The 27,736-nt window shown below is 39.6% G+C and overlaps 3 protein-coding genes and 1 non-coding gene across 13 annotated transcripts in view; 3 read left to right on the forward strand and 1 right to left on the reverse strand.

Annotated features, from left to right (window-relative positions):
• Positions 1–3,308, forward strand: part of LOC117572308 (protein phosphatase inhibitor 2) — a 43,484-nt gene extending 40,176 nt beyond the window's left edge. For 3 of the 5 annotated variants that reach the window (XM_052005280.1, XM_052005281.1, XM_052005279.1), the window contains exons 2-5: positions 1,396–1,502; positions 1,579–1,746; positions 1,813–1,904; positions 1,960–2,680. In XM_052005280.1, coding sequence (XP_051861240.1) covers positions 1,423–1,502; positions 1,579–1,746; positions 1,813–1,904; positions 1,960–2,234 — 615 coding nt within the window. In that variant the 5' untranslated portion in view covers positions 1,396–1,422 and the 3' untranslated portion in view covers positions 2,235–2,680. Of the gene's footprint in view, positions 1–710; positions 971–1,388; positions 1,503–1,578; positions 1,747–1,812; positions 1,905–1,959; positions 2,681–2,775 lie in introns of those variants that run through there. The other 2 variants (XM_034255038.2, XM_034255037.2) reach the window with 2 other exon arrangements.
• A 780-nt stretch (positions 3,309–4,088) lies between these two features.
• Positions 4,089–27,496, reverse strand: LOC117572306 (uncharacterized). Of its 6 annotated transcripts, none has more exons than XM_052005270.1 (8): positions 27,416–27,496; positions 19,156–19,497; positions 15,789–15,883; positions 8,087–8,274; positions 7,290–7,841; positions 5,667–6,102; positions 4,816–4,943; positions 4,089–4,666 (listed from the first exon to the last, which is right to left on the reverse strand). In XM_052005270.1, the coding sequence occupies exons 2-8, from the start codon at positions 19,272–19,274 to the stop codon at positions 4,577–4,579; spliced, it is 1,608 nt and encodes a 535-aa protein (XP_051861230.1). In that variant the 5' UTR covers positions 19,275–19,497; positions 27,416–27,496; the 3' UTR covers positions 4,089–4,576. The 6 variants fall into 6 exon arrangements, with proteins under 6 accessions (XP_051861230.1, XP_034110925.1, XP_051861232.1 ...); XM_034255034.2 differs by lacking the exon at positions 27,416–27,496 and adding an exon at positions 24,654–25,030 and having other exon boundaries at positions 19,156–19,821; XM_052005272.1 differs by lacking the exons at positions 7,290–7,841; positions 27,416–27,496 and adding an exon at positions 24,654–25,015 and having other exon boundaries at positions 5,667–6,010; positions 8,154–8,274; positions 19,156–19,821.
• Positions 16,351–16,423, forward strand: Trnar-ucg (transfer RNA arginine (anticodon UCG)). Its single transcript has one exon. It is a non-coding gene; the product is annotated as a tRNA-Arg (tRNA).
• On the forward strand, positions 16,689–17,492 carry LOC117572309 (probable insulin-like peptide 5). The gene is made up of 2 exons (XM_034255039.2): positions 16,689–17,084; positions 17,151–17,492. The coding sequence occupies exons 1-2, from the start codon at positions 16,892–16,894 to the stop codon at positions 17,339–17,341; spliced, it is 384 nt and encodes a 127-aa protein (XP_034110930.1). The 5' UTR covers positions 16,689–16,891; the 3' UTR covers positions 17,342–17,492.
• Positions 27,497–27,736: the final 240 nt, after the last annotated feature.

The raw sequence follows: 27,736 nt of genomic DNA on the forward strand, positions 1-27,736 counted from the left end.
AACTTTCTTCAAGTGATTAAAAGCTAATCTGGCGGGCGATTAGGGAAATAATATTTGATAATACCCGATGTATATGTAGTAGCAGACATTATGGATTACTATATAATATTTAACTAATATTTTCACAATAGTAAACAATTTTCGTAACGGGTTTTAAGAGCAGAGCTGGTGAAATGATTTCGTCACACAAGGGTTAATGCGCTTAACAGTACAGTGAAACCATAACTGACCTTTGATACTAATAATACTACAAAGTACTCGCAGTGTTTAATTTAAATTCGTTTTTTTATGAATGATTTAAAAAAATTACCAAAAGAAATTCCCAAAGAAAATCTATTTAGTGGAATGCAGATGCTAACACAGTATACGTTTAAAATTACGCGGCTTTTACACAAGCTTAGAAATATACCAAAATGTTAAATGAAGAGTGACCAGCTTGCAACTAACGGAATTTTTGTAGTTTGGTATGTCGCTTCGTCACAAAAATGTGGAGCTTCACAATTAACTCTTTGGTCACACCCTATGTATTACATGCATTGTACTTCAAGCAAAAACTCAAAAAAAAGTTTCAATTTAATTAATTCACAACTAAATTTAATATACATGTAACTTAATTTAATAAACATGCAATATTCCATTAAAATTAATTGGTTCCAACAAACAGTCGATATTTGCCATTAAAAATCGATGATTTACAATCATCGATGCATCGATAGTGCCGTCGATGTTTCTCCACCTCTACTCTTAATACAAATAATAAATAAAAAAATCAAAATTAAATGTGCTAATACGGTTGAACGGTCAGCGCAAGGTTTTAAACAATAATAAACGTAGTTAAATCAAGTGCAGCACACCAGACAACTGGAAATAACGTAAAGATTAGAGCACGCGCTTGCATTACTGCAATTGCAATTTGCAATCTCCATTTTTGGCTGCGGCATTTTACAATTAATAAAAGGCTAAAATCAAAGTAAGTTGTGTGGGTTGCATATGCAGCACAAGAGAGGGAAAGAGAAAGAGAAAATGGTTGCATCTGCAGTTAAGTAAAGGCCAACAAAAGGGCGTTGTTAATGCCACATGCTAAGTCAGCAGCACCAACAGCAGCCCTGTGGGTGGCAAGCGCCCAGTGGGTGGTTGGGTCATGCGACCCCCTCAAGGGCACGATAACAGCGCAGCCAGGTGGTACTCGTGAGAGACAGGGGTGCGGGTGCCGTTGGCGTAAGTGGCCGCGAATTGAGTTGAGTGTTTGCGAATTTTAAGACTTTAGGGTTTAATTGTTTGTTGTTGCCACTGCGGCAGTGATTCATCATCACGCATAGCTCATCATTAAATCATTGACGTAATGTTTAAAATATGCAAATCAATGAGTGTTGTGTATGTAATTCCAGTTAACTTGTCTCAAATCAAAACCGAGCAGCCAAGATGCAAAACAATCCCAGTCCACAGTTACCATGCAAGGGCATTTTAAAGACTTCACGCAGCTTCGACAAGTCGGGCGCCAGGTAAGCGCAATCAACTTTGACCTTTTTTTGATTAACACTACTAACTAACAATATTACATCTCTATCATGTTGGTAGTTTTCGCAAAAGTGCCAAGTTCGACGAACTGAATGTGCTGCAAACGTTTCATCCGGCCGACAAGGATTATGGCCATATGAAAATCGATGAGCCAAAAACACCCTACAACTATACAGAACCCTTCAATGAAAACAAAGATGAATTGGACACTGAGCTTCTGGTAGAGAAGTAATTATCAAGCATTCGAATCTTGACTACATTGTTATTACAAAACCTTGGTTTTTTTTTATTAAGATTGCGCATTGCAGCCAGCTCACAGTCTTCCCAGAGCATTGATGATGAAGGTTCTTCCGGCGATGAGCAGCCTCTTAGCGAAGAGGAGCGACGTAAGCATCGCTCCCTAATACCATTAAACATATTCATAAACTATATTTATTGCAGAGCGACGTCGTGAATTTGAGCGGCGTCGCAAGGCGCATTACCGTGAATTCGAGGCAGTAAAATTGGCACGCAAGCTTATACAGGAGGAGGACGATGATGTCGAGGATAATGAGGGCGGCGCTGCATCTGGTTCGGCACAAGGCGGCGCCTCCAGCTCCAGTTCCAGCAGATTCGCCAGCGGTTCGACACAAAAGGCAAGTCCGAAAGCAACTACATCCGCCTCAACCAGTGCCAGCAGCAGCAGTAATATGGATCTCGAGCCAACACAGAACTAATTCTAGCAATACGGCATCTCGATATATACAGGGCTCTTAACTGTCGTTGTTTGTTAATGTTACTGATGTTGTGCGTGTAGGCGATTCATCCCCAAAACAAAAACTCCATTCAATTGCTACTCAATGCTATCGTGATGAATTGAATTTATACATATAATATATATGAATGAATATTTGCCAAGCGAGGTTCAAGGAAGTGTTTGAAGCAATTTGAAGTGAAACTGTCCACTAAACGCTAGACAATTGTAAAATCCTCGCGAAATGTGCTTTCCATCAGAGAACAATGAAAATTCTTTTTATTAATATTGTAGCTGCAAGATATATTTTACAAGAACAACAAATAACAACAAGTGCACATGATAAACAATATATAGTGAGAGAAAAACAAAATATATGAACAATTGGTAGCGTTAAACGTAGTTAATGTTTTTATCATTTTCCTATATACATAAATAACTTTATTTTTAACCCTGTAACTTGAATATTAACCTTAGTCGAACTCCGAGCGTAACGCATTCATTTGCATTTAATTTGTCAATAGGTGGAAATTTGATTTCTCAACATGAAACACACACAAAAGTGCCACAAAAACAGAAACATAAATAATGAGGAGAGGAGAAGATGAATGATAATGAAGTAAGCCATGAAGAAAACGATAAAGATGAAGATGATGAAGGAAAACTTGTTGAATATTGAGCATTGATTTGGCCTTACGTTTAGTTATTTATTAAACCAAAACATGTACTATTATAATTACGATTACGATTATTATTGTGAATATAATAATTCCTTTTTTTAGCAATGCAATACGAAAGTTTCAAATAAAGAGCAATGTGAAATCCTTTGTAAAAACCCAAAACAATTCAAATCCCCAACTCGGAAAGTTTTAGAAAGAAAACACAATGGTCGCTTTTCTCGTCGCGAGTGTTCATAAACTTGCCATTTATTTACTTCTCATTATTCATTGTTCATAGTTATACAACAATTTGTGTATATATACGTAAGGTAAATCCATATCGTGTAGTTTTGACATTGCTGGTCAGTATTTTGTTTTGTTTTGTTTTATGTTGGTATTGTTTTGCTTTGTTTTCATTTGTTTTGTTTTATTTAGGTAGTAAGTCTGAGTCTGAGAGTTTTTTGGCGTCATCGAGGCGACTCCCAAGGACGAGCACAGAACATTGGCCCCCTCCAATCACAAAAGGCAACGGCATCCTCATACTATCCCCCCGGGGAGAGGGACGTTATTATGCTGTCCTCAGGATAACTCGCGTCGAGACAAATTACATTTAAACTGACAATACGATCATTTTCATATTAGATCTATCTGCTCTCAATGATGTTGTTTTGGTATTTTCAATATAATATCACTTACTTAGCGGTTAATCGAAATTTTTTTATATGCTCTTAAACAATATATAATATGTATGCACATATATACGAATATACATGCATAGTATTTAACAAAATAAAGACAAATTATGCAACTCAAACTAATTTAACAATGAGACGCGTTGCGAGAGCAACGCCTAGAATTCCACCTGATGCTGCCAAGATTCCCGACCATATGTGTTTACATCTTTTCGATTCAATTTACATTTAACTAGTCCCATCCATATAGTCGGGAATCGAGGGCACAATTGGCGCGATCTCTAAGCGAAACTGCTTCGCACGGTCGTTAGAGTAAAACATTGTGAGTAAATATATAGAGATATGTTAGTTCGTTTTTGTTTTTTGTTTTTACAAATATCAAATAAGTATAAATCATAACAAAGTGTTCATTTTCCATATCATATCCGTTTTCATTTGCTAGGTTTCGTTTTCTAGTATCAACTTAATCGTAACTATAACACAAACTTTTCGAGTAAGTATTGTGTTTCTTTTGTATTTGTTTTTTTTTTTTTTTGTCATCTTTCTTTATGCATATGCTCCAATATATTTCGTATGTAGCATATAGAATAAACTATAATCTTTTCTCTTTACCATCATCATACATCTTATGCAGATATATGACCTTCAATCGGATAACAGAAGTATGGGGGATACTTCGTACCCTGATATTCGTTTCGTTTTGGCATAATTATATAAATAATGATAGATAGATAAGATAAGATAGATAGATAGATACGTATATATAGTTGCTTGGTTAGTAGCTTTTAAAATTAGTATAACAATATACATATATAGTTTTGTATAGTATATAGTTTCGTTAGTTTTCGTTTTAGTAACATTTACATGATCGTTTTTTAGTATTATATGAAGTGGGTTCCATTGATTGTTTTGATAATAATTTGCTTGTTTATCATTTTTGTTTTTGTTTTCTAAGTTTCTGCCTTCTTACGAACTTAGGCAAACATGTGCTGAGTGCCGGGTGGCACCTTGTAGCTGGGATAGGTGCAGTTCAGTTGGTTCTTGGCAAAGAAGGTAGTGTAGTCCTGCAATGGAATAGAATAGAAATAGTTTAAATATGATCTTGCAAGAGATTTTTATATTTATATTATAAATTGGGTTTGTAATGAGTTAAAGTTTATATTGCTAAAGTTTCAGCTCGATCTATGTTGATAACTTTCTGGAATTTACTTACACGATTGACTCTACGGGGACGGCAAACGGGGCCCAACGCCAAGAGGCGACGTTCCTCGTTCTCGCGCACAGCGGCCTCCTTGTACTCCGGTGGTGGCCATTTCAAATCTCCGCGCAATTTGCTGCCTCCTAGAATACAAAGAGTGAGTTATATATAAGTGATCTTCACTACCTATAGGATCTCTAACTATAAGTGATATCCACTGTTGATAGGATCTCTATAAGTGAATTTTACTGCTTTTGGGATACCTATAAATAAGTGATCTTCACAAGTAATCACCACTGTTGATAGGATCTCTATCTATAGGTGATATTTACTTTTGATAGGATCTCTATCTATAACTGATGGGCACTGTTGATATGATATCTATCTATAAGTGGTCTCCACTATCGATAGGATCTCTATCTATGAGTGATCTTCACTGCCTATAGGATATCTAACTATAAGTGATCGACACTGTTGATAGGATCTCAATCTATAAGTGATATTTACTGTTGATAAGAACTCTATCTATAATTATCCTCATTGTTGATAGGATCTCCATATAGAAAAGATCTCCACTGTTAATAGGTTCTCTATTTATAGTGATATCTACTGTTGATAATACTTCTATCCATAGTGTTCTCAACTGTTGACAGGATCACTATCTATAAGTGATATCCTCTGTTAATAGGATCTACAAGTGATCGTCACTGTTGATAGGATCTATATCTATAAGTGATCTCCAATTTTTATTGAATCTCTAATTATAAGTGATCTCCACTGTTAATATGATCTGTATCTACAAGTAATCTCCACTATTGATAGTATCTCTTTCTATAAGTGATCTCCACTGTTGATCTCTAGCTTACCCTGATAGCTGACGGCGGCAGGCTGCGAAGTGTAGACTGGCGCAGGCTTCTGTGAGACGGGAGCCTCCTTACGCAGCGTTATGATGCCAGGACTGGCGCCACGGTAGCTCTGCTGCTGATCGATCTGATCTTGCGAGTAGGGCAATTGTTGCTGCTGCTGCTGCAGTTGAGGCTGCAGTTGCTGAGGCTGCGAATAAGAATTGTATTGTGGTTGAGCATAGTTAGCACCACCATTTTGTTGTGCATAGTTTTGTTGTGGCTGTGGCTGCTGCTGTTGATAAGGAGACGTCTGATATGGAGCCTGATATTGCGACTGTTGTGGTGGTTGCTGCTGCTGATGTTGTTGCTGCCAGTGCTGTGGAGCTGGCTGCTGTGGCTGCTGCTGTTGCGGCTGCTGTTGCTGGTAGTTATCGCTGGACGGCGCTTGATATTGCTGCTGTTGTAGTAGCAATAGTTGTGACGGTGGTGGTGGTGGTTGAGGTGGTTGTAGAGGTGCAAGAGTGCAAGACATGCGTGTCGTGGACATTCCAACGAGAGCGAGACAGGTGGTTATGAGTGCACGATTGTGTGTGTGTGTGTGTTGGTCGAAGGTGGTGCAACAGAGATAAACACATACAGTCATAAGTTGAGAGTAGAAAGAGAGAAGAGAACAGAGACAAGAGTAAAGTAACAGTCACAGATTAGACAGGAACAAGGGCGAGGAGGGGGTTGTGATTTAATCAATCGATTAGCATTTGCATTAGCAGCGTGTCGCAGTTTACAGCTGAAAATTGCATAGAAAAGCAGAATAGAAGAAAGAGAGAGAGAGAGAGAGAGAGAGCTATGGTTAATGGCAACTACAATGTAATGTAATGTAATTAAACGACTAACTAATGATATAAGCGATTGTATATATAGAGCATGAGTACTACGCATTGGTTACTTTAAGGTACGCCAGCTAAGGGAAGGGTTAGGTTTATACGAGGTGCAGTTTACGTGAATTGGCAGTTTATTTAGGACTTGGCAATGTGCATTGTGATCTAAATTTACATTTGTTGATCAACAAAGTTTTGGCATTATTCATTTGGTTCTAAATTTACATTTTACGAGTAAGGTAAACTATGGTAATCGCGAATATTCGAAGAATTTGGCATTGTTCATATTCGAACTAAATTTAAATCGAAAGGTAAACTTAATCATCATCGAAAATCAACTATAAGATAAATGAGAATCAAACAAAGAATATTCTTTTGGCACTTTCAGTTTGTGCTTATGAAAAATTGATCATCAATTCAATTTAAATATGATTCATGTTAAGAAGAAATATAAATTAAAATTAGCATTTTACGATGATGAACTAAATTGTTATTAAAAAGCTATTAAAGAAATAGCTTTGATGCATATTATGAAATTCAACTACTTAAGCTTTTCAGTTTTTCAAAATTATGAGTCATTTCAAATTTGCATCTGCAATATTCACGCAAAGCAGCCACGTGTAAACGTGTTTAACAACTAATTATTAGTATATGAATGCCTAGAAAGGGATTTACAAAGTTTTGTGTAGATAGACAGCAGCAGCAAAAAAGTTCTAGCGTCTGGGCCAATGCCAAAGCCAGGCGATAAATCCATTTAGCCAAACGCTACCTGAGGTTGATATTGATATTGTTGCTGCTGCTGAGGCTGTTGCTGTTGTTGATACGAGGGATAAGCAGATGTTGGCGCAACACCACCAGCTGTGAACTCCTGGTGAGACTTGGGCTGAGGTGCACCAATGTGCTTCCAGCCACCGCCCACATTGTCCACGGCAAGTGGAGGTTGTTGCTGCTGCTGTTGCTGGGGATAAGTTGGCTGATAGTGTTGCTGCTGTTGCTGGGGTGCTTGCTGCTGCTGCTGCTGTGGCTGTGCGTACGGCGCATAGTTGTCAGCAACTGGCTCCCTCGATGGTTGTCTATTGAACTGTGCCTGTGTGTATTGGATGGGTTGTTGTGGATAGTTATTAGGATCTTGTGGAGCAGCAACAGTTGCTGCTGCTGGCGCATAACCATTTGATGCATAGTTAGTGTTGGGACCATAAACATTTTGTGCAGGTTGTTGTGGTTGCTGGTAGTATTGTTGTTGTTGCTGATATTGTGGTTGCTGGTATTGTTGTGGCTGTTGTTGCTGGGTTCGTGGTTGAACGTTGTTATAAATGGGACCCTGCAAGTTGTGTTAGGTATGTGTGAGGTTGTATGTACATATGTATGCAGTAGATGTAGGTGTATGTGTGTGTGTGTGGCTCACCAGTTAACCCAATGACAGTTGCAGTTATAGTTACAATTATATTTACAAAACACACACATAGTTGATAGTATAAATATTTACAAAAGTGACTTTGATATATACAAAAAGTAAAACAGAGTTGAGCACTGACTTAGCTGGTTGCATTGGTGGTCACAAATTACCTGAGCTGGTGCAGCATTCAGGCTGCTAGCGGACGGCGCCGCTGCTGCTGCTGATGCTGCTGGTTGCTGCTGATGTTGTTGCTGATAATAGCCACCGCTGCCTGGCGCCGGACTCTGCTGAGGCTGAGGCGTGAACTCACGCACAATGCGCTCCTCAGAGGCTGGTGGCCAAGCGACGCGTTTGTAACCTGCATGAAAGAGAGGGGAAGAGATTAGAGAATGCATTCATAATTGTGGGTGAATATACTATATACATAGTATGTGTGTGAGTGTGTGTGTAGATACATTCAACAATTGCGGCCAACACGCGCATAGACGTGGGCGTCTTTTAGCCTTGATGCACACAGAGAGAGAACAAACGGAGAGAGAGAGACAGAGAGAGAGGTAAGTAGAGGTAGGTAGAGAGAGACAGGAAGAGTTTCAGCAACAATTCGAAAATGATTTAAGCCAATTAAAAGTGTGTACTATATTGAACAAGCTGCTCGCTTTTTATTAGCGAATGACGAGAAAAATAGTGCGAAACTCTCTTGTTGCAAATCATATCCCCACGATACTGTGCTGTCATTGTATCTAAATTTAGCTCGGCCGATTCAGCAAAGGAATTTGCAGCAACAGCCACGATGACAGCATTGAGACATTGCTCATACGTACAGCAAAAAGCGAAAAAAAGCGAGAGAAGAAATGGCAAAGAAGATGCATGTCATGTGGGTGCAACATGTTGCCCATTGCTGTTGCTGCTGTTGCTGTTGCTGCTGCTGTCAGCTGAGCATGATGAATGAAATTGCAGCTGCAACAGTTGCAGCAGCAGCTGTTAATGTTGGCCTTGGGATTGTGCTGCAGAAAAATATGTGTTTTATATGTACTATATATATTAAGTGTTTACCCTCCAGATTCTTGTAGTTCTTGTTAATGATATTCCACTGTGCGCCCATCTTGCTGTTGTTATTCTTTTCTTTTCTTTACTTTTCTCTTAGCTTTTTGCTTTTCTTTGCAGCAATTCGCGTTTATTTCAGTGTATAAATATTCTTTGCTGGCAGCGTTTTATTTATGATCGAGCGCCGCGTAAAAATAAAAATGATATTTCTTATTCTTAATATGTTTTTATTATTTTGTTTTTTTGCTTTTCGCGCATTAAATCTCAGCGAGTGCGTGGGATGTTGTTCTCAATTTTAAATCTGAATGTTTCTGTTTGTATTTGTGAATTCTTCACACACAATTCCAATGATGAGATTCGTTGTTGTTGGGGATGATACTCGGGGGAGGAGGTGTCGTCGTTATGTAATGGCGAATTTAATTAATTGATACGCTCAATTATTGAAGGCTGATCAAAATTCGTGTTGGAACACCACAAAACTGATTTTTCGCTTTGCGCTCAAATTGAGATGTGAATTATAAATTTGTTGGCAGCAGAAAAAAAATTTAGAATTTCCTTTTCGCCTGGCGCACGTTTCGTTACGGTTATTTATATTTATATATACTTTTTTTTGGTTTTTTTGTTTGTCGAAAATTTTGATATTGATTGGTGGAAAATAAATTTGGTTGTATCAATTATTATTATGTCGCAATTAAATATCTATTTCTATTTCTAATTTCGAATTTCGTTTCTTCGTTCGCGTTGGCCGCGCGATATGTTTTTGCCTTCGATGTATGCTACTAAGTGAAAAGCCAGCGAAATGCTGAGGAAATTCGACCGATACGAAAAGCTAATCCGCATCGGTGTGGGTACAAAAGCTGTGAATGTGTGTGTGGCATATATGTGTACAGCGATGAGTGTATATCTGGTGGCTAGATATCTATCACAGATTCTTTTTTGCCTGCTCTCTGTGTGTGATATTCGCAAAGAAGAAAATTACTTGTGATGGTGAAAATCGTGAAAATCGCAATGCGCGCTAAATACTATGCGAACAACCAAAAAAAAAAAAAAAACAAAAACAAATTTAAATTGCTGTTAATGATGCTTGATCTGAGAGCAGACATCATCGCAGTCGCAGTCGCAGTCGGCGTCGCAGTTAAGAGGCAGACTTCTGCATTGTTTACACCTTCGATTTTTTTGGGTTTTCTCATTTTTTTTGTATTTCTTGATTTGATTTGTGCCGCACCTTGAAATGCTGCACGATCCAAGGGTGAGCCACCGTGTCGAACAAACATGAGTGCGATAAATATATATATATATATGCATATATCTAAACATATATCGCATATAGATAGCTTCGGTTATAGCTACAGATCTGTACGTACAATATATCTTTTATGATTTTTGCAGACGCTCTGCTTTTTGCATTATATAAATCGCTTAGCAATATTGCCCCAAATTATAGATCTTTGCAGTCGGTACTTGCCATAATGGTTAATATTTCAGTTCAGTTTCAGTTGTTTCAGTTGTTCAGTCTGCCCAGGCAAAAATCACAGATCGGCAAATCAAGTGGGCGTAGTTTCCCATTTATCATCGAACGAACCAAACAGTATTCTATAGACTACATACATAGTATATGGTATTTTGGGGATGGGACTGACTAAAGAGTGGCTAAATTTAAATGGCTGTCGCACAAGCAGAGACAAAACAAATCTGTTTTTAAACGTATTCGCACAGGTGTATGACAAAATGTTGCCTCATTAAAATTATTAGCAATCTTGTAAAAATATCATAAGTATAGCATATATATATATATATACATATATATATACATATACTGACACAATGTAGCGAGAAGTACTTGCATAAATTATATGTTAGTACAAACAAATTGTCTAACTAAACGCTTGTTAAGCACACAACAAATGTTGTATTTTGTCTGCCAAGGATGAGATTTGCAATACACGATTTCGTATATATCTAAACAAGACGGATAATTATTATGCTCGATCCTAGGTAGATATGTAAGCAATTAAGTTTAATTACCAAATGGATATATTATACTTGCAGCCAACTTATAATCGGGTGGAAACCTTGTGCATTCGATATGTCTGACGCACACGGATGCCTTGTGCTCTACACTAATACATATATGTATATATATATTCTTGTATAGTACGTTCTATATATTTGTTGGTTCTGTGAACTTGCTTTGTTTCCTTGTAGCCACCTGGCGATATCTTTACAATTTGTCATTTTTCATGCAATTTTGTTCGCATTTCCCTCATTTCCCATGTCAATATCAACGATCTGTTTTATATATAATATGCGACATAATTAATGTACATTGATTCATTTTCACAAGCCATTGCGACTGAGTGTTACGGATTATCAAATATTTTGAATCATTATATTCTCATAATTTTTGGCCATGAATTTTGATTTAATTAAAGATTACTATGTGAATTTTTAATCATTTTAATCATTCATAAATTCGGATTTGTTTAGACATAAATGCCGAACATAAATATCTGATATTTTCTAGAAATTTATAGAGTAAAATTTCGATGTTAATTTCTCAGATTTTAAAAGTTATTAAATATATTTTTATATAACTTTGCTTGCCCCGATATTTAATGATCAATTAGGATTAAATTAAGATCAACCTTATATATTTTATAAGCGTAATTTTAAAGAACAAATTTTTTAAATTTTTATTCTACACAGAAAGTAAAAAGTGCTTGAATTAAGAATAAAATCTTCAATCAAGATTTTTCAATCTAGATTTTTTCTCTCTGTGTTTTGGTTCCCTTTCTTTTTTGTTTAACATGATTCTAAGAGTCTAAATATCCGTTCAACAACAGTGAAATTAATATCATAACTTTTAGTTAGTCATTGAAATACTATCAGAGTATTAGAAGAACGCTTTGGCAATATTATGGCACATAATTTCTTGGCATTGTATTACATATAAAGGAAATAAACAATAACACCTTGGAGCACACAATCTTGCAGAGGGATCATCACAGGGGGAGCACATGGATTTGCACGCACCTTCAATGCCAATATAAGGACGAGGCGAAACATTATCGAAAGATCGATTGATGCTGAAATCGCGTGTGGATTGTGTCTGCTCCTCGCTGTGATCGGCTGCAATCGATTTGAAGTCGTTCTGTGGCCCGAGACCGTGTTGCATGAGGAACTCAAAGGGCGGTGGTTGCGAATTGCAACGGGGCGTGGCAGGAGGCGTTGCTGCCAGCATGGAAGATGAGGCGGACATGCTTAGCTGAAGCGGTTCGGTGGCTGTGCGCACCAGCAACCCAATGTTGTGGCCTTCCAACTGCGGCACATGCGTGTACTTGGCTTCTAGAGGAATCGGAGTTAGAGTGGGAGTTAGAGCTCTGCTTTGAACTGGATTGAGGCCAAATGGCGAGCTGCAACGTTGCGCGGTGTCAATCAAAGGCGCAGGATATTTGCGCAGTGGCGAAGGACTTGGCGAGCGACTCAGCTGCCACTCTCTGGTGTCGGGAGCTAAGCTGGCTGTGATTGGCGCTGGCGTGGTAATAATTTCAATCTCGCTGCGCTGACGTTGCAATTGTTGCTTTGGTTGCTGTTCTGGCTGTTGCTCTGGTTGTGCTTGCTGTGTTTCCTCCCAGGATATTTGACGGGACACATAAGGACTGCGTACCTCATAAGTCGATTTGTAGTTGGGAAGCGATTCGTTTTTTAGATTATCGAAGCGCCACTGATCTGCTTTCGTTAACTTGCCCCAACCATGTGGCGAGTCGCGGCACTCGTTACATACAGAGCACCAAGAGCCATTGGACACCTCATGCATTGCTGTTGTCTCATGTGAACAGCTGGAAGTCTCTACTGCATCCTGCTGTGGTTCCTTTTCCTTGGTCTGTTGCTCTCTTAACTGTTGTTCCTCCTTCAGTTTCTGCTCCTTTAGCTGTTGTTCCTTCAACTCTTCTTGTTTCAATTGCTGCACCCTCAGTTGTTGCTCCCTCAGCTGTTCTTCCTTTAGCTGTTGTTCCTTCAACTGTTGTTCCCTTAGCTGCTGTTCCTTCACCTGCTGCTCCTCTTTTAGTTGCTGCTCTTTCACCTGCTCTTCCTTTTGTTGCTGCTCCTTCAGCTGTCTCTCCATCAACTCCACTAGCTTCTTTAGCTCCTGCTGCTTCAGTTCTTTTTCCTTCAGCTGCTGCTCCTTCTTTACCAGCTGTTCTATTGTCCGCTGCTCTTGTTCCTTCAGCTCTTTCTCCTTCTTCGCTTGCTCTTGCTGCTCCTTCTCTTTCCGTTCCTGCTCTCTCAGCTCTTTTTCCCTCTTCAACTGTTGCTCTTTTTCCTCCTCCTCTTTCTCCTTGAGCTCCTTTACCTTCTCTTCCCACTGCTGCTTTCGCACCATTTTCTTCTGCACCCATTCCTTAGCCTCCCGCTCTTTTCTAGCCTGCTCCTCCACCGCTTCAGCTAATTTCCTAAATTGATTTCTGGCCTCATCCTTGACAGTTCTTTCCTTGCCCGTCGACAGCTGTGTTTCATGTTGTTTCGTGGCAATTTCACTCGCCGCCGACAGCTGCTCATAGTTGGCAATTACGTCGGACACATGTCTGTAGTCCAAGCTGCAATCCTTGTCTGCCACATCCTCCTCGTCCTCCTCTTCTGGCTCTTGCTCCTCCTCTACAATGATTACGTGCTCTGCTTGGACCGCTGTTGGCGTTGTCTTGTGCTCCAATTGCAGCACATGCAACGCCTGCTCATCGCTGTCCAGAGCCAAGGCAATCTTGTGCAGGTCCTCGAGAGCACGCTCCACAATCGGCACGTTCTCCTCGGGCAGTGCCACCGTCTCGGCTGTCTCGATGGGCGTCTGCTCCTTGGACGGCTGCAGTTGAATGCCCGCGGCTCGGCAATAGATTTGTCTGAGTATGGCCTGCAAAGGATTCTCCGTGGCGAGTATTGGCGATTGACGTGAGGCGAACATATCCCAGGGTTCGGCCAGCGGTTGGATGGGTGTCTTGGGTGGCTCTGGGGGCGGTGTGCTAGGTGTAGGCGTGGCTTGAACACTGCGTTGCAGCGCAGTCTTGGCATTCTCCATGTACGCATCAATCTGACGCAGATGCTCAGTGATGGACTGCTGTATGTGTGCATACTTGGCCTCCAGCTGGGCAATCTCCAGATGTGCCTCATGCTGCTGGGCCTGAGTTGAGCTGTCGCTGTAGACGACGCCCTGGCGACGTGCCTTCTGCTCCTCGCTGCGCTTGGCACGCATTGGAGGCGGTGGCAAAGGCGGTGGCGTGGGAATTGCCGCTGGCTTTCTTATGCTCTCTTGGCGCTGTAGCTTGATGCCGCTCGTGGCGCTCACATAGGTGGCTGGTGGCTCATCCTGGTTAGCTGGCGATGGCGTCATGTTGCTTGTTATATCCTGCTGATGCTGATCCTGCTGCAAATAACTGCAGGCGTCGTCGTACATTTGCTGCACTCGCGCCTCGAGTTGCCCGGAATGAGCTGCCGCCGTCGCTGGCTCAGCGCTGACTGCAACTGCAACTGGTATGCGATGCCCAACATCGCTAAGTTGCCGTGGAGCACTTGCGGTGGCCAGTGCGAGAGCCAGCTGCTGCTGCTGCTTAAGTGCCAGGCTGTCAATTACCGCAGAGACCTTTCTTGGCAAGCTGGTTGCTGTTGCTGTTGCAGCTGTGGCTGCTTTTCCGCGGCTTGTTGATGGCAACGCTGGCAGCGGCAATGTCTCCAAATCGATGTCATAGCTGGCAGTGGCCTTGGGCTGTTGCTCCTCCTCGCTGTCGCCGTCGTAGCAGATGCGCAGCTCGGTGGCTAGTTTGATGCTGCGTCGCTGCACGCGCGGAGTGCTTGGGGCGCTGGCTGTTGTTGCTCCTCCTCCTCCTCCATTACGTGGCTTGGGCGGTGGCAGCTCTGTGGCTGCAGCTCCGCTCAAGGCAACAGCTCGTTTCCGTGCTCTTCCCCGATCCAACGAATACGATTGACGCTTCAGTCTGGGACGATACGGTGCTGTGTTGGGCTTCAAGGTGCTGGGTGTGCTGGGACGCTGTTGGGTCAGCTGCTCGTAGTATTCGCATTTGGGTGCCACCAAACCAATGTCTGCATCCGCTGCCTTGGTTTCGGGTGCCGAGAAACCTTTCAATTGAGGTGTCTGCGGCTGCTCCTGCTCCAGCAAAGAGGTCTCACTCTTAGGCTTTATTAAGTTGCTGCTGCTTTTACAGCTCTTCCCCTCCAGCTGCTGTCGTTGGTTTCTCACCTCGCGCGGCGACAGCTCCACAATCCTGGTGGGACTGTTGAACTTCTCACGCAACGCTTCGATGCTGTGCGTCGGCGAAGGCGTTATACTACCCTGAATTATAGCCAGTTCTGATCCGTGTTCCAACGGCGACTCTGGCTCAACTGGCGGCCAGCTGTGATCGCGCTTGAGCAGATGACGACGCGTGGACATGCGATTGATGCGCAACACAGTGTCCCGATCGATGGTCACATCGTGCTGATGACTCAGATACTGTGTCTTGATCTGATCCAGCAGATTCTGATGCAGTGCATGATGTGGCGATTGTTCAACTGCATCACCACGACGACGGCTGCGACTTTGTCTGGACAGTGGCTGAAAGTCGCCTGCTCAAAGTTTAAGGGTCAAGGGTCGTGTTCAATTAAAGCAATTAAAATTCATTTGCAGCTATCTTAACAGCAAGACACTTGACTGGAGCACGTTGTTTTGTGGTTTTGTTGAATGCTTTACACTGTGTATCTTTGTGAGAGACACTTACACACACACTTACATATGTACATATACAAAAAAGGTTTGGTGGAATGCTGGAAAGTTGCACCTACCGCATTTGACTTGTTGTTCCTCCTCCTCAACGGCACGTAGAACAGCCGAGTTAGCCAAGTTCAATGGTTTTGTGATTTGCTCGTCGATTTCGATCCTAAAAGTGTACATAACAAGACCAAATATTTACAAACAAGTTAAAGTACATAGTACATATTTGGCAGATAAGCTAACCCCAAAAGACCCCAAGATAAGCAAAATAAAAGTATCGCCAAATTCCACTAAAAAATACATATAGATTCTAAACATAAACAGCATCCAGCTGGTATTTGTACACGTCAAATAGCTAGCGTCGCTATAAGTAGAAGCTTTGTATATGTGTTTGCCAATAATAAGTATAAGTAAAAAGTAAAAATATTTATGTCAATCTTTATAAATAGAAATCAAGTGCTGCTGTCATTACAGTTTCAGAGCCACTACAGTTTGAGTGTCGCATCTCAACTGCTTCACACGCTTGCACTGCTTGTCGTTTGACTGCTACGCAAGCAGTGCGGAGCTAAAAATAGTTCATTTTCCCGCGCTTGCGACAACTCAAGTGCACATATGAACGAGTCACTTCAACAAGACCGTGTGGCCTAATGGATAAGGCGTCGGACTTCGGATCCGAAGATTGCAGGTTCGAGTCCTGTCACGGTCGAAGATAAATAACTTTTTTGAATTTTTTTTTAAACAAATTTAAAATTTTTTTTGTTGCTACTTTTGGGAATTGGTTTACCCAGTGGAATATTATGGAAGTGTCGGACACGTGCACACTTTAATTATATAAGTTGTATATTTAGTACAAACTTGGCAACTTGGCCTTGAGACTAATGCAAATCGGTCACTGGAGAAATTGTGTTACCTACTCGTAGAAATCGCCTGCCACCCACACTGATCGAATAGGAGCTGTCACAACACTTGAGCAAATTTAATCGGCAGTGACAAGCGTGCGCCATTGACTAGATGCAAGGTATAAAAGCCTTTGCTGAGGCACGCTTTCGACACACATCCTGCGGCATCGTCCAACCAAGCACAATATCCACACCTGAACGCGATTCCTGCAGCATCGAGTGTACTCGCATACAACTCCAACGACAACCAACAACTACAACCAACAACTACAACAATGAACAAATGCAAACAAACACAGCTGATGGTGGTGTCGCTGTCGCTGTTGCTTGTGCTGCTGTTGACGGTGGCGGTGAACAACGTAAACGCTGCAGCAACCGTTCAAGTCTGTGGCTCGGCTCTGTCGGATACACTTTTCCTTTACTGCAGGGGTCAATTCTCTGGTCTACCAGTCCACAAACGAGGCTCACGTGAGTAGTATCTACTAAGAAACATACGTGAATGCGAATTAACATTCCAAATTTCCCGCATTGCAGTGGATCTCTTTGACTACGTCGAGCAGCAGCCTGGTAACGAGCTCGACCTGGACGACACCATGACGCACCTCAGCCATGGGCCAGCAGCCTCCTCGGTGCTGGCAACCAGACGATTGCATCGCGGCGTTGTCGATGAGTGTTGCCGCAAGCCGTGCACCTATGCCGAGATGAGCAACTATTGCCTGAACTAAGCGAAGTGCTGCGACCTCACATGATGCTGCTATTGACATGATGCTTAAGACATTTTAATCCCTTGTTCACACACACATACAAGTATATGTACTACTACTAGCAACCAACCAACTACTATTAAAGCATACTTGAACAATAAATTGTTCTACAGATTTTCTTTCTTGCTAATACGGATAACCACATAGCGCATACGCCATGTGGGACAAGATAAAAGTGCCCACTTCATATAACTGAGATAAGCTCTCGCTCTCGCTCTCTTTCTCATTCACTCAATTGATGTTTGCTAAACGCAATGTCAGCAGCTAATTATGTGTTGTTCTCGTTTAGCCATGCTCCACTGTAATTTTGTTTTGTCTACATGAGTCACGAAATTTACAATGGCAGCCAGTCAAGAGATGCATCACAACTTTTGGCTAGGCGCCTGCATTGTGTTTGTTGACATTATTGTTGTAGTTGTTGTTAGTAGTTTAGTTTTTGTTTCCCCTCTGTCTTTGCCACCTTGCTGCGTGTGACTCATCGATCGCTTTGAGAATCGTTTAGCACTTATATAAGCTATGCAAAAAGTATCTCACACAGAGAGAAACAGCTGCGAGCCACAGCTCGCATTAATAACGTACATTGTGGAAAAGGCCGCGTGTCCGCGTCGCTGGAAATTGTTGTTGGCAAGTTTCTTGGTCTAGCTCCAAAGTTTTGTGGCTCTGGCTGCTGCTGGCTTAAATTGTGTATGCACACGCGAAAGCGAACGTGAACGTGAACGCGTCGAGAGGTATTTTTTGCTTTGTTTTTGCTTTGGGCGCTGCTGATGATGTCGCGTTTTGTAATTAAATTGTTAGCTACTTTCTTGGCCAAGTATTTAGCTGTTGCACACGTTTTGTCGCACGCATAGACACCGAATAACTGAAAAGCTACGTAAAGTTTTCCTCTGTCTATCTTGCTGAGGCAAGTGTGTGCGAATGTGAGTGTGTGAGTGTGAGTGTGGCGCAGTTTAGGCCGGTTTATTCAAACAACAATTGCTAACAACAATGCCAGAGATAATGTTGTTGCCGTTGACGTCGCGAAACGACAGCAGCAGCTACAAATAAATTTTCAAGTCCAAAAGCATCTTTAAGATACGCGCTGACTGTTGCCGCGAGGTTGCTTCCACTTATGTGTAGCATTTGGTAATTACAATTAAAAGTCAAGCGATTTTAATTGTGTGCTATCTGTGTGTGTGTGTGTGTGAGAGAGACACAAATTGAAAGCAACTGCAGCTACAAATCGCCAACAGTTGTCGCTGCGAGCGTTGGCTGCTGCTGGCGATGCTGCTGTTGCTGCTGCTGTTGGCGTTGCCGTTGCGCTGCACTGCACAAAATGAGCTGCACAGTTTTGCACTCTATATAAACACTTACACACACATATACAACTTGTGAAATATATATATATATTTTAATGTATATACTTAGGCAACCAATGTACATTAATGTCTTTTCATGTGCACCTGTGCAGCGAGTCGCCAGGTTGCCAGTTGCCAGTTTTGCCAGTTGATGCGATGCTCGCAGTAGATACAAGATATTTTATCTAGGTAGACGTAGATTCACTTTTTATTTTTGCGTTGCTGCGTTGCTTCTTTTATTATAAAATTTATATATTGCGAATTCTGCTCTGAGGATTGAGGGCTAACTAATGCCGACTTTTGCCTTTGAGACACACTTTTTTATGGGGCAGATTGTTGGAGGGTAGACTGTGTGACTGTGTGTGTGCCCTTTCATCTTTCACTTTCACGCAGTTCTATGAAATTATGCATTTAAATGTATAATCATTTCATTTGACTTACCCGTCGGCCCCAAAGGCCTTCAGCTCTCGATTCAGCGTGGCCTTTACGTTCTCCTGGGAGTACAGGCCCATGGGTGAATTGAATTGCTTGTGCACAAGTTTACGTTGTACGCCAGCCATTATGTTGTTGTTGTTGTTGCTGTTTCTGTTTGTTGGTTGTTGCTTTGGAAATTTGTTGTACGTGTTGTTTGCTGGCTTGGTCTTCCAAGTTGAGTTGAGCCTCCTCCACAGCTTGTGCTTTGCTTTGGCTTTAGCTGTTACTTGTTTGCTCACTTGTTTTTCCTATTAGCTCTTACTCACTCTCTCCTCTTGCCTTCTCTCTCGTCTCGTTTGTCTTCGAAAACTTTTAAATTATTGTTGATAAAAAATATTTTAAAATTTCGTTGCTGACCGATTTTCTATTCTCAGTTCTTTCTCTGTTTGGTACAGTGTCTCTAGGCTGCTTATCGACTTAACAAGTGGCTTTAAAGCAGATTTTAGCTACACTTCTTCTTTTGCTTATGCTTTGTCTGCTCTCGTTCTTATTGTCTGGCAATAACTCTAAAATGATAAACAATGCGGAACTGCCTTCAGTTTAGTGGCGTTAATCTGCCCAATACGTGTTTGCACGACTATGTAAATAGCTTAAATTAAATCGTTAATCGTAGTTGTTTCGTCGTTGTTCGTTCTGCAATTAAATGAAATGAAAATTGAAAATCCTTTAATTAAACAAATAGTTAAACATTCACTTGTGCCATATGCAAACAATGCTGGTAATGATGAATTACTTATACACACACACACACATACACTTCAGCTATAATATATGTATATATCAATGTGCTTTTATTTGATTGTCAATGGCTGCGCCTGCAGTTAACGAAAAGGTTCATTTCCGGCCCATCAGCTTCCGCTTAATTTCTGCAAATGAGTGTGAGTGAGACTGTGAGTCTCTCCCTCTCTCTCTCTCTCTCTTTCTCTCCTTCCGTGTGTGTTTTAAAAATTTAAATTTAAAATTGAAATATTCATGTCATCGACAACAAGTTAAACAACGAAATGAATCCCCGTTGACAACTTAATCCCTTATTACGCATACTTATTATTTTCCAGCCAAAATGTATTATTATGCCCTCAAGAGTTGATTGTTTTTTATGATTTCATATTCACAATAGCCTCGATGCATGTGTGAGTGAGTAAACGTCTTTGGGCTTATAAACCAATTAATTGTTATTGAAGTTTACTCATTTGTTATTCATGATTCTTTCATGCGTTTCTTTTTGTTATAATTCAACCATAATAATGCGATTGTCAATATATTTCACAAAAATCAAATCCAATTTAATTAAAACACAACATCAAAATTAATATGTGAAATTAATTCATCAAAAAAACAAACTAATACACCTTTGCTTGAATAATTAAAATGTATATCACAAATGAGCTGATATATATTTTTTTATAGATTCTTTTCTATACGTCTGTATATGTGCTTTATATTCCAGATTCTTCTATATATTCCAAACACAAGAATGCCTCAATGTCAGCAAACTATATAAATGTGTCTACACATATATTTTTCAATATAAAACTTTCCAAATATCTATAGATATTCGCTGGAAGCAGCAGCTCTCTCTTTCTCACTATTCTATATACGATCTAGATTCTCTATATAGATACACTTTATATATATACTCGATAGTATTTATTATTGTATATGTGAGATTTCTTTTGTCGTGACACAAATCTGTTGCACTTAATAGAAATGCACATCAAGCGAAATGAAATGTAGCATTCTCATTCTGATATTATTATTATTATTATTGTGATTGTGATTGTTGCAGCTGTTGCAGACGCAAATTACAAAATACTATTTTCAGTCTTGTTCATTCCAATGACTAAGGAGGAGGCACTCACTACTGTCACATTTAAAAATGTATCTTAAACTAATTTGAGAGCAGCACTTTTTGGCCAGACGAAATATTATTGTATTTATATATGTTCAAATTTTTGTATTTTGTATTTTTGATTTTTTTCGTTGTTTCTATTTGTGTTAAAAATAGACGCATTCATGTTGAAAAATATGCTCAGTTTTGCTATTCTAATATTTTCCACCACACACACACATACACACATATTTCACATTTCAAATTCTCATTTCTCATCTCAGTTTTTCATGTTTTTCATGAGGCAAAAAAAAATTCCCGCCTTCTGTGTCACCTCAAATAAAATTAGCAACTTTGAGGCAAATGGTATTATACAGATTTGCGTCATTTCTGTCCGTCCGTCTGTCCGTCCGTCTGTCTGTCTGTCTCTCTCTCCGGTCAGAACTGGGGAGGGTCAACAGCAAACACAAGTAATTCCCCATCTAATATTGTTCTGCATGCTGCATGCAGCTCAAAAGAAAACCATGCAGCAGCAGCATCAGTAGAAGGAAAAAATTGGAAGAAAAATACGTGTTGTCAGAGCAAAATAGGCGCACTGGAAGTTTTAAAATAGATTGCGCCCAGAGACTGTTTGATTTACTGCAACGTAAAATTCCTGAATGCCAACTAGATTGCGTTCATTTCTCACATATGCTACGCATATAGTATAATATATATATTTTCACGTGCCTTTTTCTTTACTTCGTTGGTAGTTAACACAGCACTTAAACATTTTCCCTAAACTAACAATAAATGTGATGGAGAATTAATAGTAAAATATATATATTTTAATTATGTGCTGCTTCTGAGTTCTACTTATGCTACATATTTATTATCTTTGGCACTTTGTTTTCATTAAAGAAAACCAATTAATCTTGTAAAAAAAATGTGTGTGCAGCATTCCATTTGAATAGTGCAATAAAATGCTTAGCTGCGAGTGAGTGAGTGTATTTGAGTGTGTCTGAGTGTATTCATTATGCGTATGTGTTTGTGTGTGTTTGCTCGTTGATTCGCAATTTGTGCGTTTTAATTGAGCTGAACGCAGCTGTGGCCTGCAGCTGTTCAAATGGCCAAATTATGAGGTATTTGCATGCATTTGCGTTGCGCCCAAAAGCAGGCAACACTTTTTGCCAATGGCTCTGAAAATTAATCAGAATTTAATAAAATATTATGCAGCAACAGCAGCTGCTACTTGTGTGCGTGTGTGAGTGTGTGTGCTGCCCACTTGATGTTCCAATTAAAGTTTTACACACACACACACACATAGTTGCTTGGCAGGTGTACTTAGCTTGGCATTAAAGTGTGCGCTTGAATTGTGCGAGAGAATTCGCATAAAAAATGCAGGCACAAAAGCGCACAAAAAATAATGTTTCAAAAAAACTTTTTCATGCTGCCAGCATGCAAAGTGGGCGTGTTCCTCTGCGCTGCCCCTCCCCTCTTAAAGACAATGCACACGCTACGTATACGTGTTGCTCGACACTATGGGGAATTTGACCTGTTTCTTTGGCATTAAGCAATTTTTCACAAGTATGCAAATTTATAAAATATGTTGATGTTAACATATTGAGAATAGATCAAAGTGTTAAGTTACACAACAGAAATGTTAACTTCATTTAACATATGTATGTTAATGTCAGCTTTTGGGAATCAACAAACAATTCATTTATATAATATTAATGTTTACTTAACAGTCCAGTTCAAGTCAGTTTCATTTATGGATGTTCATTTTGCAGAGTCTTTTTTTAAATAATAAATTTTTCAAAAGAAAATGGAAAACATTAAAATTTCAACTGAATGCTTTTCTTTTAACATATTTGGGATAGATAGAATTAAGTTAACAGTCCTTCATCAATATTTGCACTCATTTACATAATAGTAATGTTTACTTAACAGTCAATTCCTAACATATCGGCTGTTAAAGTCAGTTTCATTCATTAATGTTCATTTTGCAGTCTTTTTTTAAAATAATATATATTTTTCATAAGAATAAGTAAAACATTCCAATTTTAACTAGATATTTTAGAATTAAGTTAACAGTCCATCATCAATATTTGCATTCATTTACATAACATTAATGTTTACTTAACAGTCCATTCCTAACATATCGTCTGTTAAAGTCAGTTTCATTCATTGATGCTCATTAGGCATAGTCTTTTTTTTAAATAATATATTTTTTATAAGAATAAGTAAAACATTACAATTTCAGCTGGATGCTTATCCTTTAACATATTTGGAATAGATAGAACTAAGTTAACAGTCCATTCTTAACATATCTGCTGTTAAAGCCAGCTTTTGCAGAGCATTTTCAAATTATTATATTTTCCACAAGAAAATAAAATGCATTAAAATATTTACAAGGTGCTTATTCCTCATGTTTTGACTATCTATTAAATACTAACATCTTTTTTATATTGCGTATATATTTCTTAGGATTTGTAAATTTAGAACGTGAAGCCCACATGGAACAAATCTTTGTATAAAGTAACAAAAAGATTTACACATTATCTCAGGAAGTGTCTATAAACATGTTATACAGTATATCATTTCTTATTCAGAACTATCAGTCACTTTATGTGTATCTTTTTGAGAAAATCGCTCCTACTTTTCCAAAATATTGATATATACTATAGATATAATCTTAGAAAAAAAATCAGACTCAAGATTTTTGTCTTAGTTCTACGAATTTTGATCTAATTGCCTAACTGAACTATGTGTGAAAATACTCAAATGGAGATAGAAACTTTATATGAATTTTGATGGATTCCATATTTTTGTAATCTAAATCTAGAATTTTTGGTGTTACTTTAAAAATTTGTCATTTTTTTCGGACTAAGTTGTTCTTGAAGTGGTCTTATTTAAAAAAGTCAATTTTTAAGTCGATTTTTCTTAGTTTTAGGAATTTGTTCTTAAAGTTCTATGACAATTATTCTCGATTTTAGTAATAGGTATTTTTTTCAGTGTAAAACTGTTCAAATTCCCCACTGTGCTGTGTAGCAAGAGTAGGAGAAAGAGGGGCAGAGGCATGAGTATTTCTCTGCTGAACATTGATTCCATAGCGAAGTGAACGAACGTTCGAGCGAACGCGTGTGGCCGCAGCTTTATGTAGAAACAATATGCATACGAGGCATGCATCGAAATCAGGTGCAAATATTGTTGCATTTGCATTGGGGGGCGCAACAATTTCAAACAGCGTGCCGCGATCCCAGCGTATCAACTCATGAATGCATCTCTTGCATCAGCATCAGCATTTGCATTTGTATTTGTATTTGTATCTGGTAGCTGTATCTGTATCTGTATCTGTATCCCAGTATCTGGTATCTGCAACTGTTTGCAAACTCTTTGCTTAATGCTTGCCGGGCATTTTTCGGGGGCAAACGCAAGCTCTGTTTAATTTAATTATTAGCTGGCAGCTGTTGCTTTTGCTTTTGCTCTGGCTTTGTTTTCAGTTGAATTGCTTAAATATTTCATTTGTTTATAGTTTGCTGCCCACTTCTCCCACATTTGTTGTGTATTTGCATATGAGTTTGTTTAGTGGATGTGAGTGTGTGAATAAGTGTGTGTTAGTGTTCGCTTTTTCTCGATTGTACTTGGCACTTACCGTCTGTTGCAATTTGGCGCTGCTTAATCCAAATATAATGCCGCCAAATTGCCAAAGTTCGCTGGGGTCTTGATCTGACACGACTTTGCCATCTTCGCCTGGCGTCTTCCTCAGCTCCCTCGCCCGCATGCTCGCCCTCGACTTGCGTTTATTGTTGGCAAAAATATTCGCACGCAAGTGCAGTTTATCGAAAAGAAAACTGGAGCAGCAGCTTCAGTGGCTTTTCATTTCTTTATAACATTTTTTGGCGTGTTTTTTTGGGTGATGCATTTTCTTTGTCGAGCAACGAGCGACGAGCAACGAGCGTTGAAAGCGGCAAAGTAGACCCGCATCCGTATCCGGCCACGTTTTCTTGCGCGGCCGTTACGGCCAACCGGCGTTTTGTAAGCGCACCATAAACGAACTGAACTGAACAACACGGCGCAGAACTCGGTGGCTGCTGCTGCCTAGTGGCTGCTGCCTGGCTGCCGCCTGGTGGCTGCCGCAGCCGCAGTGGCGTTAGGCCAAAAGGAAAAACCAAAAATGAAACACTTTACGCAATGATCACGCGTTTCGCTTTTCGTTTTTCATCATTCTACGGTTTCACATCCTAAGCAGCTGAATAAATATGTGCCTGCCTCTCTCTCTGTGTGTGTGTTTGTGTGTATCAGTGCGTAGCGTAATGTAAAGCGCACGACAGTGGCGTCCAGCAATAAAGTGCATGCTGCATTCAAATGCAAATGAGGCGCAGTAAAACTGCAAAAATCTCAAATGCAAATCGTGCAAGACAAATTGAAATGGACTTGCGACAATTTAAGTAAATTTATAAGTTTGTTTTTCCTTAAGCAAGTAGCTAATTCTATTTACTGCCCTAAGATATGCAAAACTTTTAATGCAAAGTAAAACGGAGAAAGAAATGGTCACCCTAGAATTAACACAAATTGAGTGTATCGTCGAAATTTATAGTCTTGGACTTCTTTTATAAGTTTGTTTTCTCCTTATTCTGTTTAGTTCCCTAAGATATGAAAAACTTTTATGTAAAACAAAACTGTAAAAGAAATGGTCACCCTCTAAATAATACTAATTGAGTTTATCGACTATATTTATAGCCATGGATTTAATTTATGAGTTTGTTTTCTTTTAAGCAAGTAGCTAATTCTGTTTAGTGCCCTAAAATATGCTAAACTTTTTTGCCAAAAGAAAGAAAACTAAAAATAAATGGTCACCCTAGAATTAACACAAATTGAATTTATCGACTTTATTTCAGCGAAAATGATTATTTAACAATTTCCTCAATGAATTTAATATATGCATTGTTTTTGCTTTGAAATTTTGCTATTAATAAATGTGCATATTTGCCATGTCTCGGGATCTGGCATTTTGTTTATGGCTTCCATAAAAAACGCACAACGGCAATTTAATTTGCTTGGATAAAATAATGAATTTGGCAGTCTGTCAAGAAAAAAAAGAAGAAAAAACAACAGCAACGCTGATGAATGTTTCCCTAGCTACGAGCAACAGCAAATTAGCCAAAAAATTGTGAGTCAATTTTTTTGAGGGATAAAAAGCTTAGCGTTAAGTCGAAAGGACTTAATCTTAATTGGAAAGCAGTGACAACTTTTGACGTACGCGACTGTAACTTGGACACAAATCACACACACAATTACACACACTGGCAACCACACACATATACAGAGATATATTTCTGCCACTCTCTGTCCAAAAGAACAACAAGAAGAACGACAAACAGGCAAAGACAATAAGAAGAAGAAGAGGAGAAGCAAAGTATAATAGTTTTTGTGAATATCTCACAAATAAATAATAAAAATAAGAATTGGAATAGGAACGCACAAATGAAATATGAAAAAAAGAAAAATATTCTTGAAATAAAGATGGACCTCAGGCAGAGCCCCTTTCCTCTCTGCCTCCCCCTTTTTAGCACTGCATTTACAGTGACTCGATGAAAGATACATGTGTATCTGTGTATCTTTGTATCTTTAGCTTTGTCTGTGGCCTCGTGGACTATTACAGCATTTTTACTGCCGCTGCTGCTGCTGATGCTCCAACGAAACAGAAACACGTCTCTAATAATATTCTATTTTCTATTTTTGAGTTCTGTTTTCCACGTTCACACACAGCGTCGACATCGATGTCGATTTCATTGGCGTTGGCGATGGCGATGTCAGCACGACGTTTTCTAACGCAAACGCACACACAAAAAACCAGCACAATTTTCCAATTTTATTTTCATTTTTTTCCCGTTTCTTTTTGTTGTTGTTTCAAACATAAATAGCGAACGCAGCGAGCGAGCATTCAAATAAGCATCGTAAAATGTCATTTAATTGTTGCAGTTTTCCTTTCATTTCATTTTTTCATTTTCTTTTCATATTCATCTATATTTCTTGTTATATTTTTGTCACATTATGATTGTTAGCATTGCAGTTTCTAAAGATGTTCTTTTGATTGTATATTTTTCTTTTCTTTTTTGCTTTTTCGGTTTTTTGAGACTCGTGCTAATTGCGCTTTAAATGCTAATTAGCGATTTGCCAGCATTTTTGATTGACAATGGCGTTTTGAATATGAATATGTTATCCATTTGGGGTTGTTTCAATTAATTTAATTAAATTTTGATTGCACGCACGCGCATTTCGAGTTTCGTGTTTCCGAGTTTCCGCAAATCAATTTTTGGAGGCACACACAACTGCAGTAAGAATGAATGCAACACGCTCGCTCTCTCTTTGAGCGGTTGCATGCACCTCACACACACACACAGACACACACACCTGTAAGAACTGTGGCGCCTCTGCACTGTCAGCGACTACGGATACGACTACGACTGACTTTGGCTGACAGGCTGCTTGTTTGGTTTTGTTTGGTTTGCTGAAGGTGACCACGTTCGCGATGCGAATTATTATTGTTACTCGCAGTTCGTACGGTTCGTATGCCAGAGATCTCACACACACTCGTAACACTCTCACACACACACACTCACACTCACAGAGAAGATTCAACTCTTGCCGCAAGTTCGCAAAAGTTGTTGCTGCTTTTGCCTGCGGCTTTTGCCTTTTTGTTTCATGGAAAATGGAAAATGGATGACACACAGA

This window comes from Drosophila albomicans, chromosome 3 (genome assembly GCF_009650485.2).
Source record: "Drosophila albomicans strain 15112-1751.03 chromosome 3, ASM965048v2, whole genome shotgun sequence".
Classification (NCBI taxonomy): domain Eukaryota; kingdom Metazoa; phylum Arthropoda; class Insecta; order Diptera; family Drosophilidae; genus Drosophila; species Drosophila albomicans.